Consider the following 23167-nt stretch of genomic DNA (forward strand, 5'->3'; position numbering starts at 1 on the left):
AAACAGATACACAATTGACTGAGACTTTGGACTAGTTAGCGGGGGTGGGGGGGGGGGTGGAAGGGGGGTCTGATTCGGAGGACAACTATAGTTTGTCGACCTTATTGCATACAGTACATGTAAAAACCCTGACCAGTTTATACGTACTTTGCTTGATAGATTTTTACTCATGACCATGGTTCTTTAATACATGCAACATTTCACTTTTAGAATGCCAGCAATGTTTGAATGGTGGAACACAGGATCCAATGATTACAGACCCTATAGTATGCCAGTGCACCCCTGCATGGCAGGGACCATGTTGTCAAGGTATCATCCAATCACATGCCGGGAGTCAGACTGTCTGCAATGTTGCATTGTTTGTTTTGTAGTTTAGTACCTTGCTAATTTATCATCTGGATGTGTCATGGTTCTAGCCTAGAGCCTATACTAGCCTAGTTTTTAGTCTGCAGGCTTTAGCCTAGCTCTAGTAACATATTTCATTCATTTTTTTCCCCTTCTTTCCTTCATTTTTCAAGGTATTGAATCATGTAGACATGTAAATACAGTTATGGCAGAAACATATGTTGTAAATCTCGGACCATAATCCAATCAAATAGCAGTGTTTTTTCTTTAGCCAACCTCTGTATAGTAAGTAATAACTATATACCTTGTGATTGAATGTAAAAAATTATCCTCACACAATTTCTCCTTGAAATTAAAGTGTTTAAAAATGAAAGCCAATTTATCTTGCTTCATCCTGTTCATAGAAGTTTGTTGCCACTCTGTGAAGGGTATGACATCTTCAAGATTCAGAGCATTGAACATGCAGTGGTAAAACCTAATGAAAAAACAACTTCTTTTTCAAATGTAACAGGGCCAGCTGACATTATTCTTAATGCATGTCATGACTGAGGAAGGATGTCAATTATTGGGCAACATAAATGTCTATAGCAAATAGTGAACTTAAAATGGAAGCAATACAGTAATTACACTCAAAACAACTTGGTTTCGATGCTGAGATAATTGCGACTTAAACCGCGACTCAGTTTGACATCCCAGTATCAGAAAATCATGTTTCTGTGGTATATTTCTGTGGTGTATTGGTAAAGAAACTGCCAAATGAAATTGGGAGTATTTCCTAATACATTGTGTGAGTATCTCTCTGCCTGTAGATGGATGTCACTCTTTCAATGCTTGTTCAGCCTTGCTAATTCTTTTGCAAACATGTGAATATGCGGTATATTAACCTCATGGGGCTTGCGCAAGTCAGCAGCTTTTGCAAATTATGCCAAAGTATATCCGTTGCTTTTTTTCCACATTGCTTTATTTCCACATTGCTTTTCTTTCCACATTGCTTTAATGTAGAGGTTCAAGAGCCAGAATGTGACCCCCCTTGTCTTAATGGTGGAACCTGTGATGTTTCTTCCTTCCCTTCTAGCTATTCTTCCTCCTCCCTACCCAACTATTGCATCTGTCCAGAAGGTTTCACTGGTCCACATTGTGAGGAAGGTATTTCATCCAGTTTTGTATACTATAATTGCTTTTTCAGTTTTCTTAACAGAACTCTCCTTACAGATATTGAAACACATATATACCCAATCTGATCGGTTTGAAGTGCCTTTACCTGCACTGCTAATAATTATGGCAGCTATTAGCAGGATTTCCCCTTTTGCATAGTAGAATGTTAGAAACCTTGAGAAGAGTTTGATCGTTTTGAGTTAAGAAGGGTACGTTGTATTCTGGTGTCACTTATAGTATGTATCTAATATAGCAGCAGTGAATCCTTTTTCACCATGTTCATATGCTATTGAATAACATAGAATACATTGATCCAATATCTCTGCTTTCTTGATAATTCTTACTCTTAAATGCAAATTAATGAAGGGACAAAAGTGTAGATAATGACTGTATGTGTGAAATTCCAATGGGTTTTTCCAGTACAATAAAAAACTAAAAAGGAGTCGAATCCTAAACATTATTTTTGAGTCATTTGCTATCCATTTTTGTCCCTTCATAGCCTGTATTCATCCTGTGCAGCTATTATACAACACCTAATTATATTCCGGCCATTTGATTGGTCAATTGCTCGTCGATTGCATGCAAAATCCGCTCTATTGCACTCTATGCAATAGAACCATGTGTTTATACTTTTCTGATATGACTTTTTTCAATGGTAAGAGAGCAGAGAAACCTGTCTGTTCAAAACAATCTGTTGCGTGAGTGCATTTTACATCCAATTATATCCAAATTTGAAGGTGTTGTATCAAACAAATAATAAATGGTTTCCATCGTGCAATAGTGCAAATATTTCATGATTTGAAAGGTGTAATTTGTTCCATTCAACTCGGCTGCGCCTCGTTGAATGTGGAACATTCCATGTTTCAACTCATGAAATATTTGCACTATTGCACTCATAACCATTTATTATTTGTATAATATTTTATGAAGGAGTAGCTTAATTGCATGTAATTACAGACATACAGTTACTGTCTGCCAAATACTATTATTTGCATCCTTTTCATGCTGCTTGCTTCAAATGCTTTGTATACTGTAGAGTTAAGAGACTGCAATCCTCCTTGCCTCAATGGTGGTTCATGTGATATGCTTCAGCAGAGTTGTATTTGCCCATCCACGTGGACTGGTACTGCATGTCAAGGTAAATGTGGATTGGTTTTTTTTTCTGCTGTTTTGTTTACGATCACATTCTGTTGCACGACTTTCTTTAATTGTGCTGATTTGGAAGCAACAAAGATTACAAATTGTGAAAGACATAATAAACGGTTATCCAAAACACAATTTGTTTTGCTACAAAATAACCCTGCCAAAGACTAAATCTTTGATGGAACACTTTGGTTTAAACAATGGTTTGTTACTGTTACTTGTCACAGAAGATAGCTTTAAAATTTGGTCTGTGATATATATGGCAAGATCTGTCCCATGTTTCAGATATGAACTATACTCAGACATGCCATGAATGGTTTAATTATTTTAAAGATAAACCCAAACATTTTGATGGTGTGCACTGCAAAGTGAAAGCAGTATTATGCACAAATAAACTCACAAAAACCAATACTGCATGGCCTAAATCTTGTTCCCTACAATCACAAAAATGTAACTATAATATATGCTAAATGTGCACCAAAGACTGACGTAATAACAGAAAAATTGTACTTTTGTAAGGCTGGACGTTGAATTGGAGCTGTTGAAGTAACCCATGCACGTAGTATTAGCCTGATATTGCCAGGCGTAGAGGTTCTACTTAAATTTGACCTGATAGAAACTTGTTTGTACTAGAGTTTGTCAGCCATGACAAAAACTAAAGCATGAACAAAGGGAATTGCCACATATGAACAATGAGATATGGTGCCAATACAGGTGATATAGTTTTAATGGTTGCTAACAGTAGGCCTACTAGTGATTGCAAATATATTAGGGAGGGTGCCAATCTTTTTTGATAAATGCACAGCAGTTGTGTCTTTTAGATATAAATTTTTTTTTTCCATAGGTAATATATAGCATAGTCAACATCTACTGTAAGCTAACTTGTAGCAACGTTAGGCTTGATAACAAGTAGGCCTAGTTCTTATGTCTCATGGTTCAAAATAATGAATAAATAGTCAGATTCTGTCATCCACACACATCATGAAGGTTTGATTTTGATGATACATGTGAAGGTCAGAGGAACCACTATCACCTGATTGCTGCTTAAAGGCATTGAAGACTCGCCCCAAACTGTGTGCCGCGCTCTGAAAAGTAAACTTTCTGTTGCTTGCAAGTGAAGCTTTCTGCTTGTCGCTACAAAATGCAGACAGTAATGAAACGTGATACCTTGTTATCTTTAGCTGGACCTGAGGTGTGTATTGTTTGTACACTTTGCTGTGGGTATTGACCGCAGCTGTACTGACTGTATACACTAAGGTAGCAAGCTGTGTGCATATTTTCTGGGATTGATGGTGGTGTCTAACACTTCTGTTACACCTCATTCAAAACTAGGGTCAGATTACCCGCATAAGACGTTTCTTTTTGCGCGAGTCTTCACACCCTTTAAACAGGTGGTAGCCTATGTGGTATGCAGGGTAATTAATACTAACATGCATTCTCTCTGCTATCCTCTAAATATTACAGTAGCCTATCCATCATAGTGCTATGTATTAGTGAATAATTGCTATAACATGTTTGCAATGCTGCTGTTAACTTAATCTGCTTAATTAGCAATAAACTTAAGCCAGTTTGTTAAAACTCCATGATGCATTCCACTATTAACTGATCCATAACCCTACTAACATTTTTTATACTACTGTGATGTAAATCATCACACAATTTTGCCCCAAAATGTTGGTCCATTAGCAGAGATGCAGCACGTTAGAAATTCAAACGAGGACACAGTTTATGTCCCTTTGTTATTTTTTGAACAAGATAAAACATAAATCATGGGCTGGCTGATGTATTGTCCTCTCTGTGCAATACTGTGTATTAGCTGACATGCTGGACTAAGTATTTCACCATGCATATAACCATTAAGGAATGTCTGTGTGTCTCTGGCAATGAGAGAACCATTCCAAGGACACATTCCAAACAAACCTGAGTCATTAGTTGCTTGCCTCGCAGGGCTGGCCTCCCAGGGCTGGCCTCCCAGGGCTTGCCTCGCAGGTCTGGCCTAGCAGGTCTGGCCCTGCAGGGCTGGCCTCTCAGGGCTGGCCTCCCAGGGCTTGCCTCGCAGGGCTTGCCTCGCATGTCTGGCCTAGCAGGTCTGGCCTCGCAGGGCTGGCCTCGCAGGGCTGGCCTCTCAGGACTTACTTCGCAGAGCTTGCCTCGCAGGGCTTGCCTCGCAGGGCTTGCCTCGCAGGGCTTGCCTCACAGGGCTTGCCTCGCAGGGCTTGCCTTGTATTGATGTACGCTGTGATTAATGTTTGCATCTCGACCAAAACAACAAAGAACGGACACTGTCTTTTGGTTTGAATTATTCGCTCAATCTCTGCAATTGAGCCAACATTTTGGCAAGAAAGGACCTCTTCATGATTATGTGATTATACTTACTACACAATAGTACCAACAAAGTAAAGATTCTTCAGATTATCAAGATCAAATGTATAATGTATGATCTAGTTGACAGGGTTTGAACCATGCAGTGGAAGATAAGAGAAAGCGTCATGATTTGATAACAATGTAATATTGCCCCAATAGCATGTTGTGAATGACATTCAGAAAAGTCCACTGCTGCAGAGCTTTCCACTTTTGGTTTGTATGACATTTTCAGTCTCACATGCCAATGGAATTAAATATAACACATTGGTTCCTTCAAAAATGAGCTTTAGTTCAACATGTAGTAGAACAGATTTAAAGATCTAATGAATGTGGTATCTTTCTTTTGTGTAAAACCATTGATCATCATTATGTATGTGTGATGAATCATGTATATACATTATTTCCTTTGTTCTTCAAAAGTCTAGACTTCTCACCCTTCCTGTCCGTAGTTTTTAAAGCAAGTGGCATGCATTTGTGGTTAAGGCAAGAAAGTTACGCAATAACGTTACGCAAGAGGTAGAACACTACCATTAGGCGTGATTTGTAAACAAAGAACACTTTTCATTTACCAAGACAGTACTTGCGTGGCAACAAGCTATGAGATCATGAATATTCAAAAAGGGTGAAAGTCAAGAATTTTGTAGAACAATGGAAATAATTTCCATGATCCATCACATATATTTTTAGACATGTTCTGTAGATATCATCATTTTCACAGAGCTGTTCTATCCATTTAAAACATGCATGTGTCATCTCTCTTTAGTGTAGTAGCTGTATAAATTCTGTTTCTTATGTAGATCCAGCACAGCCAATGCCCCCTTGCTCATCTGATTCGTGTTTGAATGGAGGTGTATGTATTAATCAGCCAGATATGATGTTCACATGCGAGTGCCCTTCGAACTTTAGAGGGCCACAGTGCGAGGGTAAGACCTTTATCAGAGATCTCGTTTGCCTTAAATTGTAACTTCTTATATGTCTTTGAAAGACCTGCATAGGAGTAATAGCATATAAGACAACCAGTTCTATGCACTTGTCATTGGCCGCGCAGTATATAACTGCAGCCGCCTGGAGGGATTGTCTCTGGGACAGGTTATCATTGGCCAGAGGTAACATAACCTCTGTAAAGCGCTTTGAGGCCTACAGTATTGCTGGTATAAAGCGCTATATGAAAGTGGAATATTATTATGAAAGTATATTTTGTTTTGCTAGGGGTAGCTAGTCAAATGTGCATAGTCATTATAATGTATGTTTGGACATACAACCAATATTTGGAAACATGGGGGGCAGGAAAGGATGAAATTTAAAATCGAAACAGTCCTTGGGTGAAGCGGGATAGTTAAGTTGCTCGACCAAATAACTTGTTATGCTGAAACCACTGGTTTTGAATACTGTTTGCGTTTGGGTAAAAAAATTCACCGCTCAGCCTCTTGGAAAAAGAGTCTGGTGCTTCCTAATCCATTTAGCAATAACACATACTCTGCTTTCAAATATTTCTTTCCATCACTCTTCATTCTAAATTTCTATGTTTGTGGAAATTAATGAAATGGATGCAAAAGTGATTATACATAAAAAAAAACTATAAAAAAAAACTGGTATGCTTTTACATTCTTTCACCTTCAATCAATTCTTTTCATCTGTTATGTTATAAGCTTACTCCAACCATCTTTTTCATGTTCAAGCATGTCCCATCTTTTGCCTGCAATCAATCTCACATTTCAAATGCAGTTCTTCTACAAGGTCTTTCTTCACTCAACTTCATCAATTTACATTCTCATATTAATCAGTGATGTTGCTAGGGCTTCAGGAGCCCCAGTTCAAGAGTAAGAGCTTAGGCCCTTTATCCTTACTACATCTGATCTGTATACTTAATGCAAAGCCACAAAGGGTCTGTCTGTCTATCTTAATTGTATCAAAATGGATATTTTCAGAGGCAAGAAAGTTACAAGAGAATGTTTGAAATTTACAGACACTACCATGCATACACCCACCTGGGTACAAGGTCTGCTCCCCCCCCCCCGATCCTGTTAATGTTGCATTCCCCAATGTAGTCATGTCAAGTTTACTGCCGCAGCCCTCCCGGAAGATTTTCAAGAGAAGATCGCATTAGAGTCTAGTCTCAACAGATGTTATCTTAATTGGAAACCCTTCACATATTGCATGGTCATAGTTTATTGCAAAAGTGTATGTACTTCGCTCCTCGCTACCTGTCTCCCCACAACCCTAGCACTCTCGTTCTTCCATGCCTAGAATGAACTGGTAACATTTTAACACTAGTGCGCCCTCTATGACCGGCTCCTCTGGTCTTCTCATTCTACCATCCAACGTGACTGGATTGTTAATTTTTATATGGATTTTTTTTCCATGAGATTTTGTCCGTTTACAGTTATAACTAGGTTTGGAGATTTTTCCATCTACTGGTTTAGAGCAGCCTGATAAGTATCTTTTTCTTGCAATAGGGAGGGTTTTTTAAACTGTTTATTGGAGCGACTTTCGCTCCATTTTTTTTGTTTTTTTGTGCAGCACTAGTGTGGTTATGCGAATTGTTTACCTTAGTTACGCTAGTTTGCGCTAACAGTTAACAAGTAAGCTGGTCACTCATAAATATACAGACCAGTAAGTTTTGGACTATTACTTAGGTTAAAATAGAATGCAAAATAAAATAGTTTTTATTCTAACAGTGAAATTGCTCAAACTTCATTCATATATATTTCCTACAGTATACATGTCACAATCACTCTATGTGTGTAAATAAAAAACTTACAATAGAGATGCTCATATGAGATGTATTATTATGATTTATAATTATACAAAATTTCTATAGCGCCTTATCCAATCAGAAATTGCTCTAAGACACTTAACAGTAAAATACATACAAACATGATATACAAATAAATAAATCGATAACGTAAGGTATAAAAAGGGTAGAAAATTTGTTATACAATCTGACAATAAATTGTATAAAAAAATAAAAAAAACTGCAAATGGGAAATCAAAAATTATACAAACAAATTCTTAAAATTTAAAATATATATAAAATGAAAAATTTATATACATTACATTTTATAACACAATGGATACCCTATGAAACAGTTGATGGATATCACATAATTCTCTTTGTCTTAGTATTTCCTCATTCTTTGTCCCTGAATTGCACATCCTTTGCAGCGCCATTTTTTCGTCATAATCTTTTTTATGATCTGTCTTTTTCTCTATTTTATTGTTTTAATTTGCTAGAAGAAATCTTTCCATGTGAGCCAAATCCCTGTCAGAATGGCGGAAGCTGTATTGTATCTCAAGACTCCACGACTTATTCTTGTAACTGTGTAACAGGATATTCTGGTGCCACCTGTGGAGGTTTGTGAATTTCTTGTATTTTTTTTGCATTTAGCAGCCTGCATTCCTTCCCCCCAATCCTCTTTGAAATGCATCTTTTGTAGTTAATGATCTCTAACAAAATGTGTTATTGCAACATGATAACTGCTCATTGTACCAATTGTCCAATTATCTACCAACCTTCTATAGATTTGTTTTGAGATGATCCTTTGTGTAGATTCCAGCTTCTATTGTGGATCATGGGTAAGAGGTATTGTTGATAGCTAGGGCAGTAAATTAATGGAAGTATTTAGCAGTATTATGTACTCTTTATTGATGGACTTCACGCAGGCCTTAATTTGATTCTACTGTACAGAGTGTAGCTTCATCAAACTAAATTGGATAAGTTATTATAATTGGTTGCAAGATAAGGTTTGTTAATTCTACAGAATAGTCAAGAGGTCTTTCAAAGTTACCTACCGAAAGAAAAATAATTTGCAATGTGTTTTTCAATGGTTTAACTGATATTATTATGATCATTATCGCGAACAATTTTGGTTATATTTTTCAGGCTAGTCGTTACAGCCCCCCCAAATCAAATTTGGCTCCTATGCCCATGCCCCCCCCCCACCTGTTGCCCTCCTGTGCTCATCCTTATGCAGAGCCAATTTTGTGTTCCATTATCCTTTCAATCCCATGACTTTCATTGGAAATTTCTTTTCAAATTTCCAGTTCAAACTTCTCCATGTGGGTCTAATCCCTGTCAGAATGGAGGAAACTGTATCGCAGCTCAGGATCTCAGTAGTTATTCTTGCAACTGTTTAACAGGATTTTCTGGTACCACCTGTGGATCGGGTTTGTGGCCTTCTTGTATATTCCTTGCATTTAGCGGTGGAAGTGCATTATTTCTAACAAATAAGTTGTAATTGTAACATGATATTTGCTTTGACCAATTTTCTGGATCTACTCATCATCAATAGTCGCATGAAAATGCCTTAATTTGATTCTATACTGCTAGTTCATTTTAGCAGAGTGTAGTTTCATCAGAACACTATATGTGCAAATTTGAAAAGTGATAATTGCTTTGATATTTATAAGGTTTGTTAATTGAAGAGAATAGTCAGGTTTTTCATAACTATACCTGTCGATATAACCTCAAAAACGACAGCATCACACACAAGAAGCATATATACTCGATGAACAAGTTGAGAGATAATAACCCAGCTTGGCTTGTTCAATTGTATGTATAGGCTACATTAGACTTATAGGTATTTGAAAATTGTTGTGATAGAACAATTAAATAAATGCAACGCAGCTCCGGATCTCAGTAGTTATTCTTGCGACTGTTTAACAGGATATTCTGGTACCACCTGTGGAGGTTTGTGGCCTTCTTGTATATTCCTTGCATTTAGCAGTGGAAGTGCATTTTGTACTGTTTTTGTATTTTGTTTTTATTTTTTGTATCCAAATTAGCTAATAATAAACTGTGTAAAATATTATTTTCAATTTAGTAATAGATGGAGGAGGAGGAGGAAATGGAAACGGAAATCCAGGAGATGTGTCCCAGACGGTCATTATCATAGCTGCTATTGCGGGTGGACTGGCCGTTCTCATTCTCGTAGTTGTGATCATGTGTATAGTATTTATCTGTTGTATGAGGAAGAAGAAAACCACTCAACGCAGTCAAAAGAGCAAAGCCAAACGAATGGTGAGTGGAACGTCACGCTTGAATGTTTAAATCTTACAAACATACACTACTTCCATCGATATTGAATTGTTCCCTTATGTTGGATAGTTGCTTAGCGCCACCAAATAATCTGTTTACGATATAGTTTGATATATATGTTAATTTATGCATACCTTAATTTGAATGGTATGGTTTGTGTTATGTAACGTCTACCAAGGTTTCTTGGAGAACAAGTTCTTGTTAATAGCTCACAATACATTACGTTAACCGTTTAGACAGATCAATTGCGTTACAGTGTTTTGTCAATGAAGTTTTCCTATAAGTTTGTTAGGTTGTCCCGGGACCGACACAACACCTTATAGTTTAGTTCAGGAGTGGGCAACCTTTTAGAATGAATGGGCCAGATATAAGGAGTGAAAAATTGACTGGGCCGCACCTAAACCAACGACATGCTGTTGATTTCAACCTTTGATTCCTAGGACTTAATTTCAAGCAATAAGTGTGTATACGTAATCTGTATTCACAAAACCATAATGTCACTACAGTACAGTTGATAATTAAAGGGGATAATAGGCCTACCTGACAGCATCATTAGTGCCAATAAATTCTAAGCAGCTAGCTCCTTGATGATGTAAAATAGATTGATTTTTTTTCTTTTTCTTGAGACATCTCACGGGCCGAAAAAAAATACTGGTGGGCCGCATGTGGCCCGCGGGCCGTAGGTTGCCCAACCCCAGGTTTAGTTGAATCATCAAAATGTTCATGTAAGATAATTGGTAGCTGGCTGTTCCATAGGTTATCGACTTTCAGCTGGCTGGCATTTATATGATATAAATTTGTCAATGTAGTGATTGCTAGCAGAGTATGTAATTAGGATGAGTGTTTTTTTTCTGAAGTTGCTTGCAACAATAGCTGGATAATATGACTTGAATGCAATGTAAACATATCATATACATGGGAAAGACAGTGTGGTAATAGTACTATGACTATATGTTTTGTTTTTTGTTTTATCACAAGAAAATTACGATATGAAAGGAAGTCTTCTATAAAGCCTGAATTGGCTAGAACAGAGTAGAAGACTCCTGGTAAAGAAGAAAAATATAATACAAGTTGAATGAGCTGAATGATACAGATACTTTAAGGAGTAATAACTAGACAGGATAATATTGTCCTAATGTAGTTAATGAAGAATTTAGCTATACATGTAATTACTTAATATATATTAATATAACATAAAGACCGTATTAGTATGTAGAGTGATGATGTATTTTCTTGACAATTATAGTTGACAACTATGACAAATGTAGTTGTCATATGTAAAGTACATCATGCTCACAGACGTTTCCTTGGTGACAAGTATGGAAATCACACTTTATGATCCACATCAATAGGTATTTGATCCGTATCTTTGATGATGATTTGTTGAACATTGGTTTAATATTTAATTTAGCATAGTCACTTCATCAGCGAGTAAAATTTGACAACCCACGATATCACTTAATACTAACGTAACGTAGAGTTTGTATGCTTTTATATACTGCACAATATCTCTGGTATTAAGCTGCTTGAATACTGCAACCTTTCAAAGAACAGATTGAAGTTATTAAGTTTAATATCTAAAAGCTGATCTTTGTTATTGCTTTATTCAATAATAGTATAGCAATACTTAGGTTGTAACTCATTAGAAATATTTGGTAACATCGTTGTAAGGTTAACATATTTTTACAGCAATAAACTGGGGAGACATTAGCCCAGTGTGAACTGACATCGTTTATCCATTATATAAACACACTCTTTTGTCACGACATCACAGTCAGTTTTGTATAATTTGCTCCTAATTGCTAATACCACAATCAGTGAAAAGATTAATGTCCTTGACTTGTGCCAAGGGATCATTTCGCATAAACCATTGATTGTAACGAGCAGCTTTCATTAATTTGCTCATTGTTTATGCATTTTGTTTTAGAGCCATCGGATTGTTTTGTGATGCCCATCCTCATCAATTAAATTAAGTTGTATCATTTCATGTTCAGACTCAAAGTCCTGCAATCACTACCCAGAGACACAAACACCACAGCAATAACCAACCACCAAAAAACTACATCGCTATGACACAACGTAAAACCATGGAATTTCCAAGAAGCAATCTCAAGTTTCTTCAGGAGATAGGAAGCGGTGCATTTGCAACAGTCTATAAAGCAGAGGCTTATGGAATTATTAAGCCAAGAGAGAAATCAATAATGGCCGTCAAAGTTCTTAAAGGTAAGGATTTTTGTCTTTGTTTTTATCTTGACTTTGATTATAATTATATTATAATCTCATAAGTGATATGTATCATCCCCCAAAAGTAGCTAGCATTTCCTACAATTGTATCATGTTCCAATTCATTAGCTAGTATTTCCAGCTTGTATCCTGTTCCAATTCATTTGCTAGTATTTCCTACTTATAACCTTTGCAGTTTGTAAATAGAGTGCCTTTTTAGTTGGCAAAACATTTGGAATCTAAGTGCCCAATTATACTTTAGTTTTTTGTGTGCTACGATTAGCTCGAAAAAATCCTCTCTGCTTAAAGGAATTCTTTAGTGGCAGTCTATTGGATATATGGAAAAAAAATGTTCCAATGCCACAGTCCTAGTTTGGGGATATTTCATCCTATGATTCAGGAAAAGAAAATGTTTGCACCTCGCACCAACCTAGTCTAATATATTTTGAACAGTGGATAACTATGAGCACTGTGATGTCATTGCGGCACTTCGTTTCGGGGGCTGCATGGACGCTATCATTAGCAAGCTACATTGTAGCGAGGAATATTAACATTTCTGAAAGTAGAATAGTGATTTAGCTGAAAATTTCCTGGTGAAGCTGCAAGTGAACAATCTTTTGGAGAGTTTAAACATTTTTCCAGAAATCCTTAACTATAGGTTTTCTTCATAATTTGTTATTCCGATATTTGTTATTTGCGAGAATGTTTGGATCACAGCCGTAAGCAAAGTCTGTACACATTCCTGTGTAGCGTCTCAAGGCCAAGCTTAGAGTGAGATCTGATCGATTCTGACCAATGAGCCGCACTGACGTCACGTCTTGATGTCAGTCAGTGTTAGATTTGAATTTTCTGGCAGGAAGGGCCAACATTTCAAGCACTCTATCACAGAAACTAACAGTCATCACAAGGCAAGGCTTACGGTGGTTGTAAGACATAAAATGATATGAACGGAAGGACTGGTTCCCTTATTTCACTAAAAAATTCCTTTAACAAGCCACGATTATCGTTCAAGGTCTTTATTCCTGCTGTTGTAACCATATAAGACATTCTGTATTTCACTCTTACAGAAAATGCTTCAGATAATGACAAAAAAGATTTTATGAAGGAGCTTTCTCTCTTCAAATCAATTGGCAAACATGAAAATCTGGTGAGGATGTACGGCTGTTGCACTGAAAAAGGTAAGCCTTTACTACTTACTGGTTACCGGTTATATCGACCGTACGATTATAATTCTTTTTTTGGGGGGAGTTCTCAACTCATTTATTATCAGTATGTTCATTTTATACAACAATATCTTTACATTTCTCTTAATGTGACTTGATGAACATAATAATTCTCTAGCTTAGCAATCATCTTTCTTTTTTGTTTATGTTCTTCTTTCAATGTAGCATAAAAATACAACCATAAACATGTGACAAACATTAGTCTTTTTTTTTCTTACTTCAAGACAATATATTTAATACGATACACTGGAATGATAGAGATGGCAATTTGTCACAATCTAACCTTACACAATTGCTAAACAATAGGAAACTGAAAAAAAATTGGAAATGAAAGCTCTCAGAATACTAGCGTAGCAGTTACATCATGATTTAAGACAGTAAGAATGACAAGCTTACTAACTTTATGAACTAATAAATACTCCAAATACTAAGAAAATTACCCCTCAATGTCTTAGAAAATAGTCAATAAACCGCTGGTCTTAGTTCTGTTAGCGCATGAACACTAAACCCACAGTTATAGAGAGGTTACGCAAATAAGATAGACCACTGCTCAACATCCTGTTTCTAGAAATCGAGAGAACAAAGAAGGGAGGAAATGAGAGAAGAAGAGGATGACAGAGTTCACCCATGGAGAGCCAAACAAGCAAAATTTCACTGTACCATACAACTTTATCCAAATTCGAAATTTGATTCAGCAGATAATAAAATTTTACTGGAAAATTAAATCATCAATTATAAAGATTATTTAGTTATAGACACAGTGTGAACGATACATTTATGTACTGTAAACATTATGAGAACAAAGCACACAAGGTTATCACATAAGACTATAGTACATACTATATAACAGTACCGTTACCATGGTTTCAAGTGTCTGTGTGGGACCTATTTCAAAAGTGCCTAAAATAACCAAGCCTAAAATGACGCAAAATTTGCCCCCCCCCCTCTCGAGCAACACTCCCCCAACCCAGATGAAAGACCTGGTTATAACACTGACCAGTTTAGTTGCATCTTGCTAACTTCATAGAGAGAACTCATTACTGATAGTCAGTTTGGTGTCTTAATGAATGATCTGGTTTTTCAATCTTAAAGGTACTACCTCAATTTGAACCACTGTTAGAAAACTCTAGAACTATTTTTTCTTTCACTACAGATCCAGTTTACCTGATCATGGAATTCTTACCCAAAGGCAACCTACAACAACACCTCCGGTCACTGGTCAATAACGCAGATGGCAGCTATGCAAACAAAATGGCCGAGAACCAACTGTCTGCAGCAGAACTCCTAACTTATGGTATACAGATATCCAAAGGGATGGAATTTTTAGATTCTAAAATGGTTAGTTGCAATCCCTGTTTCATCACAGAAACTTTATGTGACATTGTTCCCCCACCCCAACAACCCCCTTCTCCCTCTGACTATGCCATTGCAAGTACTCAAAAAAAGGAGCAATTGAGTTTCTCCAGTAGGTTTTCATAAAGAAGCAAATTTAATGTCAGCTGTAGGTGCTTAACCATCCCACTGTTGTTAGGTACTTCCTATCTATGTATTTTGATATATAATTTGATATATAACAGTTGTTAGCAATTATGAACAATATTTTCAGAATTCATACACCAGGCTTCATTGTTTATATAGGCATCATTGCTATTCAAATCTGTTCTCAAAAAGCTAGAAAGGAAAAGTTGGTTGATTGTGACAGCTTTGAGTGTATTCTGGCTATTTTTGGAGTTTCGTTTGTTAATTTTGTCCAAAATGTTTCTTATCACTTCCTTGCCAACAGATTTGCAAAGTGCAGTGCACTTTTTAAAGTAACAGATTAAGTTTATAATCTTTGAAAGCAGCATGCAAAATATTAAAAGCTCTTACAAAAAATTTCAGATAACTCTCAAATTATTTCTACTAATTCCTAACCAGTTTTGAAATGTTCTGAGCTTTAAACTTCCCATATACTTTGAAATGTGTTGGTCGATTTCATTGTTTGACGTACTATTCTTTTCCAGTGTGTACATCGCGATCTTGCTGCCAGAAACATTCTCTTAGGTGAAGGCTTTGTTTGTAAAATATCGGACTTTGGCCTTGCAAGAGATGTTGCAGATAGTCAACAATATGAAATGAAATCAAGAGTGAGTTATTTAAAGTATTTACTCTCAAATTTTTGTGTCATCCTTGTGAGAAAGATTTTTTGTCACGAATGTTGTACTGGAAATGGTAAGCAAATTTATATATCAGGTGTGAATTAAAATGATTATTTTTTTGTTGCTATTAAATCTCCTGTATTTGAAAGGCTTTACTTCAGTTCTATACATTTAAGATTTATGTGTTTCATGTATCAGAGAAGATCTTCTTGTAAAGTTGGCTATAGCTTTTAAATCAACAGCAAAAAAAGATATGTGCTAATAACCTTAAATTAAAATATGTATATATATATATATATACATATCTGTCAAAGTCTGTTCAAAGTATCTCTTTCGAGATCCTGCTTTAGGAATCAATAATGACTTCGAGTTGGTTGGCATCGTGTTTGAGCTCTAGAGTAAGGCAAAATATGTCACCAAAACAGAACTAGTATTGTTACATACGGGTGACAAACGCCTACAGTGGAATTACGACCTTCCTTACCGGTTTCGAACCTCTGGATATACAATCAGCTTCCATAGCCTAGTGGTTTGGATGTCCGCGTACAGAGCGGGAGGCCCGGGTTCGAATCCCAGGGGAGGCTGGAAGGTTTTTCACTGTTCTGGATCTTTGAACTCATTACGTTTTTCAATTATATCTATATATATATATATATATATATATATATATATATATATATATATATATATATATATATATATATATATATATATATATATATATATATATATATATATATATATATATATATATATATATATATATATATATATATATATAATATAATATATAAATAATAATAATAATATAATATATAAATAATAATAATAATATAAATATATATATAAAAATATATATATATATATATAGCATGAATTTCTTTTATATTTTTATCTGTTCATAGGGCCGTGTACCTGTGAGGTGGATGGCACCCGAATCACTTATGCAAAACATGTATACCACCAAGAGCGATGCATGGTCTTTTGGTATTTTAATGTGGGAGATAATCACACTAGGTTTGTCTTTACAATTAACCTTTTATCAATTAAGCCCTTCTATGGCCTGCATGTGAGAGCTCATTAAATCTCTGTTTTGATATTGAGTAAAGAAATGTCTAAAAAGATTACAGCAGCTTCTTGTATCAAATATCTTAATATAATGATGTAATGTTGATAAAAAAATATCCCTTTGAAGTTGAAGCAACCACCTTTTCATAGATGAAAATAGTAGGTAATAACATTGAAATTGTTTTCTGACAAGACAGGGTGGCGTTTGGGTAAATTTATCATAGAATCTTACCTATATATCATTTTGTAGCTTTAATTGCTGTCTGGGTCAAGTAAGAAAATTTAAATGTTATGATCACAGTTATGATCAAAGTAAAGACATGTAGCATTATACCTTATAATAGATGTTGTCAACTCCATTGCAGTTGCATGTGGCATTGTTATGTGTAACTAATCTAACTATAGTGAGAGCGTGGTGGCCAATTGGCTAGAAGGCGTCGGACTTGTGATCCAAGGATTGCTGGTTCGATTCCTGCCTAGTTCATTACAATGTGTCGATCCATGGGCAAGATGCTTTTTCTCACTTGCCTCTCTCCACCCAGGGGTTTATATGGGTACCTGTGAGGTAACTAGTCATTGGGCGCAGTATATAACTGCTGCCGACTGGAGGGATTGTCTCTGGGACAGGTTATCATTGACCAGGGGTAATTTAACGTCTGTAAAACGCTTTATAAAAAGCAAATATTATTATTCTTTTAACATTTCCTCATTACTGCAGGTTCGCATCCTTACCCAGGAATGTCTCCCAGACAAGTCATGCAATCAGTGCAGAATGGAGACCGTTTACCTCAACCAGATCACTGCAGTGATGAAATGTATGTTAACATTCATGATCATAACTAAACATCAAGAATCACAAAATTGTAGTTAATACTCTCGAAGACATAGGTATATGGAAGACCAGTTAACGTGTCTCAATATATGGAAATGGAATTGTTATGTTATGTTATGAAATTTTAAGCTAGATCTTACATTGGTTGTCTTATTATTTAAGCTCAAACTTAACATTGGCTGTCTTATTTGTCTATTAATTCATTCATTCATTCATTATTTCATTAATTATTTCATTGATTACTTAATTGATTTAATTATTTGATTAATCAATTAATTAATTAATTAATCGATTAATTAATTAATGAATTATATCTATCCAACCTCATTCATTTCACAGGTACAGCTTGCTGCAACTGTGTTGGGAGCAAGACCCGGCTAAGAGACCAAGTTTTACGCAGATACGAATGTCGTTGGAAGATATGATGGAAGCTGATCAGGTATCTAGATTTTGATATTCAAATATTACTGTATTTTACTAAAAAAGAGATTCCGTCAAGAACACAGTGCAATGTCAGGTATATATGAAACTTGTACGTTCAGTGACAGAGACCTCTCCTGAGATTGCGGAGAGGGTAACAATTCTGTGAAAATTCGAATCATGGTCTTACTCTCTTGTGTAAATGAGTATTTCAATAACAGATATGTATGTATGTATGTATTTATGTATGTATTTTAGATCCTCCTGCAAGCAAGACTCGCGAAGAGGCCATCATTGGCCTATCAAAGCCACAAGCTGACCGAAGTCAGTCTCTTACATTCATGTTTAACGTCCATGATTATGAATTGTCAATTGTCATCAACTCTGTAACTGGACGACATAAATTAATATTGGAGTGACTCAAACTCGGGACCTTATGGTTGAAAGGCACCGGCGTTAACCACTGAGCTAACACTCCAATAACACTCCATATAACACTCCATATAGTAACTATCTATAAAATGTTATGATTATAATTTGATCACGATGGTTGTTTTTCTGTTTTTTCCAGGGCTATCTCCAAATGGACAACTTCACTCAAGATAACTACATGTACCTGGAGCCAGACGCACTACTCTCTGAAGAACTGGAATAGTTGGAATCAATTCCACCGTCGATGTCATCCAATAACATTCTCTCTCATTGCTGCAATGGCCAGATCATGAAACTTTCTTGTTACTGTTTAAAGGCTTAGAGCAGAGTACATATAGTTGTAGACATCTCAGGTTGTCGCCAGCCCTCCCAATTCTGTAAACTGTAACCATATCCAAGCTACTTGAAGTTTAAAGGCATTGAAGACTCGCCCCAAACCGCGTGTGGCCATCTGAAAAAGTTAACTGTCTGTTGCTTGTAAGTGACGTTTTGTTCGTATCGCTACAAAAAGCAGACAGTGATGAAACGTGATACCTTGTTATCTTTAGCTGGACCTGAGATGTCCATCGCTGTATAGTTTATACACTGTGCTGTGGGTATTGACCGCAGCTGTATGTACTAACTGTACACTAGTGTCTAATTACCGACGGTAGCAAGCTGTGTGTGTGTATTTTCTGGGATCGATGGTGGTGTTTAACACTTCTGTTACACCTCATTCGAAACTAGGTCAGATTACCGGCCTTAGACGTTTCTTTTTGCGCGAGTCTTCACACCCTTTAACTAGGTAGCACCGCTACACGACCTGAGATGCAATAGTCTGCTTAATCTGTAGCCATATCAGTGCATCAGTGTCATATAGGAAGTATGAAAAATTTCACACATTGAAGATATTTATGATCATGATGAAACCTTAGATGAACACAGGATAATGAGAATCTTATTACATAAAACTTTGAATATTGTTGCAAATAAGCTCATTCTCTCGCGACTATCCTGAGCATCATAAAAGATTTCCCAGCTTTCGTATGACTTAATTAAATGTGATGCTGCCAGTAAATGAAGCCAGTTATGTTAGTCTTCTTTGTTTTAGTTTTGCAAAAAAAAAAAATGATATATTGACAAACAGTACAAATCCATTTATGTATTAATGGTATTAAAAATGTACATATTTAATAAAGTGCTTTAGTTTCTTTAATTATGTTTCATTCTAGTTTTAAAATCTTCATTTTGAAGACCAGTTCAATACCAGACATTAAAATACATGTTATTTTTATATTGCTATTTAAACATATAGATGTGAATATCTGTTTTGTACTTTAAGCTTTACATTAAAGGCAAAATATGGAATATATTAATAAGTTTAGAAAGCCACTGAATTGGAATAGGTTTGTTCATCTTATAAGATGTGAATGCACTCCCAACGGCTTGCATTAAGACTGTTATTTGTTGGAAGTGAACAATCAAAGAAGTTGTTTGGAATAACCTGTTTTCATACTACTATCTGAAATGGTTTTCAGGTACTTCAAACTGCCTTCAAAGTAATGTAATCAGTTAGTCCATGGAGTGGTCTTTGGTCTTAAATGTTTTTCATCTATCAACTTCAATTCAATTTCTTTATTCCAGTATAAATTACAAAAGTTATAAATAGGACACATAATAATGATACACAAAAGACGTAAAAATGTACAATCATGAAAGCATGAACAAATAAGAAATAAGTTGGAGGATTAGAAGTTTGAAAGATTAAAAGGATTATAACAGAGATGCTTAGAACCCATTTTGAATATAAATGGCTGCTCTGTAGATAAATGAGTTCTTAAAAAGCATAATTCTAAAAGTTGGCAAGATAGTAGGATTACATAGATTGTACTTGTTGGTTCTATTGCACAGAGAGATCAACTTGGAGTGAAGTGGGTGATCTTTAGAACTATGTATATTCTTAGCTAGTCTTATGAATTCATTTTTAGCAGCAGTGTTTACTTTACCAACAAGGCTTTCATAGTCGAGATGAAATATATTTAAGCAGTATTTCATCTACGATAGCATGTTTTCACTTTTCTGTATAGGTTTTCTTGTCAGAAGTTTTCTATCATACAGGTATATATGACAATCTTATTTTAATAAAGGAAATTGACAAGTGTATTTTTGTTTTCAATGTTCTAAAATTAAAGTTAGCAAGAAGCACTTTGATGACTGACTTGTTAACAAATCATGTCACATGGTTGGGAATTTTTGGCTCTGTAGTAGAATTTCATTGCTTAAAAATCTGGTCCTTAGCATTGCTTTCCTGAATCAAAAGTTAATCTGCTCGTTAAGAGTATGCAACACTTAGAAGAGAGATGAAATTTGTTAGCTTTCTTGTCTAGAGGAACTCAGAAGCCAAAACGATGACAATTACTTTTAAAGTTTCTAAATGTTTTTAATTTGCGATCACTGTTTGAAATAAATGCAAGGTATATGATGTGTATGGATTATCCTCATTGCGCACTCACATCGGTCTGGGACTGTCACTTTAAAAAAAAAAACAATAATGACTTCATCGAATCTTGTGCACAACAGGTCCTTACACTCAACCCAAGCATGTGATTCATTTTAGACTGTTTTACCGTTACACAGGTTTAACATTTTCATTCTCTGTGAACCAACCACCTGTAGAAGGCAGAAAGTGTAATAAACTGTCCCAAATTTAATAACTCAAAGTGTAATAACGTTGGTATTTTGCTTTATTTATTTTAGTCTGGACTTGATTATATTTAGATAAGTGTGTTATTATAGGACTTCCGTACTTTACAATTGTGCGAAAAAATGTGAAGCAATCTCCTCTTACAACGCAAGTTCGATTCGTGGGTAGGTGCCTGACCTTGTAACCTTGTGCTTGCGTGATAGATGACGTCATAGCCCTAACGTCAGAGGTCAAAGGTTGAAAAACCTAAACTTGGTTTTTAGCCGTTTTTCTGCTTGTCAACATATAGGGAAAAGCTGTTACACCACACGTTATGTAGGGAATGATAACACAGCTAGAATATTCCTGTTTGGATTGATGGTTGTGTTGAAAGGGAAGCGTAGGTCAGAGGTAAAAATTTTTACCCAACTTTGATACCCTTCATGAAACAACGTGGATGGTATCTCCTTCCTTTAAAAGATCCTAATAATGAGGATTTCATATCCTTCCTATCCTCTTTTCCTGCTAAAGTTTTAACTTAGCTATAAACAAAAGACTGGATTCCAGCTAGTTAACAACCAGATACATTCAAAAGTAACCCAACAATCACTTCCATTATGGAGGAGATGAGATCTGCACCTCCATGGATTGTACCTGCGTCCTTGTGGAAGGCATAAGTGGGTTCAGAAGTTAAAAGTCATCAAAGACTCACCCAAAACCCCTCGTGGCATGCTCTGAAAAAGTTAACTTTCCGTTGCTTGCAAATGACGTTTTTATCTTGTCACTACAAAATGCAGACAGTAATGAAACGTGATACCTTGTTATCTTTAACTGGACCTGAGATGTCCATCGCTGCTATGTACACTGTGTTGTGGGTATTGACCGTAGCTGTATGTATTGTCTGTACCCTAGTGTCTAAGAACCGACGGTAGCAAGCTGTGTGTGTATTTTCTGGGATCGATGGTGGTGTCTAACACTTCTGTTACATCTCATTTGAAACTAGGTCAGATTACCGGCATGAGATGTTTCTTTGTGCGCGAGTCTTCACACCCTTTATTAATCCAACCTATGATGCACTCTGACGTATCCGCTGGTTTAACTCTTTTAATTAACCAAACGAACACGCAAAACAAAACTCATGAGAACGGGCTTATATATATATATACGTCTTTATTCTAAACGAGTAAATGCCGAACTGAATATGAGTTGATACATATTGGTGTATATACAATGAATGATATAAATGATATGTAGGTCATAAGGTCAGCGGACAGACCAACGGGTGGTTTCGAAGAACCCTGAGAAGACTACATCAGAATACACAAACTTTATCAATATACTACACACGCACTGACTAAATCATGGAAAGAGTTATGCTAAAATCTTATGATCAAATGCTACATTACCTTGATTCAGTAAAACAGTAATCGAGGCTTAGCAACCAATGACAAGTGCGTATAGATGTACATGTTTTACGCCTTGCTGTGCAGCCTGATTACATCATCAGACTACATTGTTATGCCATCATACTAAAAACGGTTCTCTAGTTTTGTACAGACATCATATCAAATGACCAAAATTGAAATCCTTATTTCTAATTCACGTGACTGATTACGTTGTCTTGACCTTCATGGCTAAGGTCAAGTTTACCTGTAAGTCATGTGACTGGTGACGTACGTCGTCCTGATTCTGGACTGAGAACAATTTTCCGAGTTTGGTACTTTTATTTGTAAACTAACGATGATGCAAACTATTTTCTCTTACCACATTAAATATCATATTAGCATATCTCGGTTATGTGTTTGACGTGTTTTGCAGATTTAGGGCAACTATGAGGACTTCTGGAAAAAACAACTCTACCGCACTTCTATATTATTCAGCCTGATATGTACACTACCGCACAGTTTCATTTCTTAAAATATGAAAGTAAAGTCGCAATTTATCCGTGACTTTTACACAACAACATTATTACAATTAGACTGTGCTTAATTACATTAGGAACTATTAGTAACACTTGACTTACACCGGTGCCTTCTTTGATTGGGTACGACCTACGCTATACATACTGCTGAAGGAAGTATCTAAAGTTTCTTAATGCTTAGACGACCTTAATTAAAAAAAGTT

The 23167-nt window shown here is 36.0% G+C and overlaps 1 protein-coding gene across 8 annotated transcripts in view; it reads left to right on the plus strand.

Moving 5' to 3' along the window:
* Positions 1-21074, plus strand: part of LOC139977428 (proto-oncogene tyrosine-protein kinase receptor Ret-like) — a 29019-nt gene extending 7945 nt beyond the window's left edge. Inside the window, exons 5-18 of one of the 8 annotated variants that reach the window (XM_071986754.1) lie at positions 1348-1491; positions 2537-2638; positions 5805-5930; positions 8245-8361; positions 9052-9174; positions 9831-10027; positions 12040-12268; positions 13336-13446; positions 14645-14829; positions 15495-15617; positions 16535-16646; positions 17416-17512; positions 17869-17968; positions 18521-21074. In XM_071986754.1, the coding sequence (XP_071842855.1) occupies positions 1348-1491; positions 2537-2638; positions 5805-5930; positions 8245-8361; positions 9052-9174; positions 9831-10027; positions 12040-12268; positions 13336-13446; positions 14645-14829; positions 15495-15617; positions 16535-16646; positions 17416-17512; positions 17869-17968; positions 18521-18604 (1850 nt within the window). In that variant the 3' untranslated portion in view covers positions 18605-21074. Of the gene's footprint in view, positions 1-210; positions 310-1347; positions 1492-2536; positions 2639-5804; positions 5931-8241; positions 8362-9051; positions 9175-9828; positions 10028-12039; positions 12269-13335; positions 13447-14644; positions 14830-15494; positions 15618-16534; positions 16647-17415; positions 17513-17868; positions 17969-18520 lie in introns of all 8 variants that reach the window. The other 7 variants (XM_071986753.1, XM_071986752.1, XM_071986756.1 and 4 more) reach the window with 7 other exon arrangements.
* The last annotated feature ends 2093 nt before the right edge of the window (positions 21075-23167 follow it).

Source organism: Apostichopus japonicus, chromosome 12 (assembly GCF_037975245.1).
Source record: "Apostichopus japonicus isolate 1M-3 chromosome 12, ASM3797524v1, whole genome shotgun sequence".
Lineage (NCBI taxonomy): Eukaryota > Metazoa > Echinodermata > Holothuroidea > Aspidochirotida > Stichopodidae > Apostichopus > Apostichopus japonicus.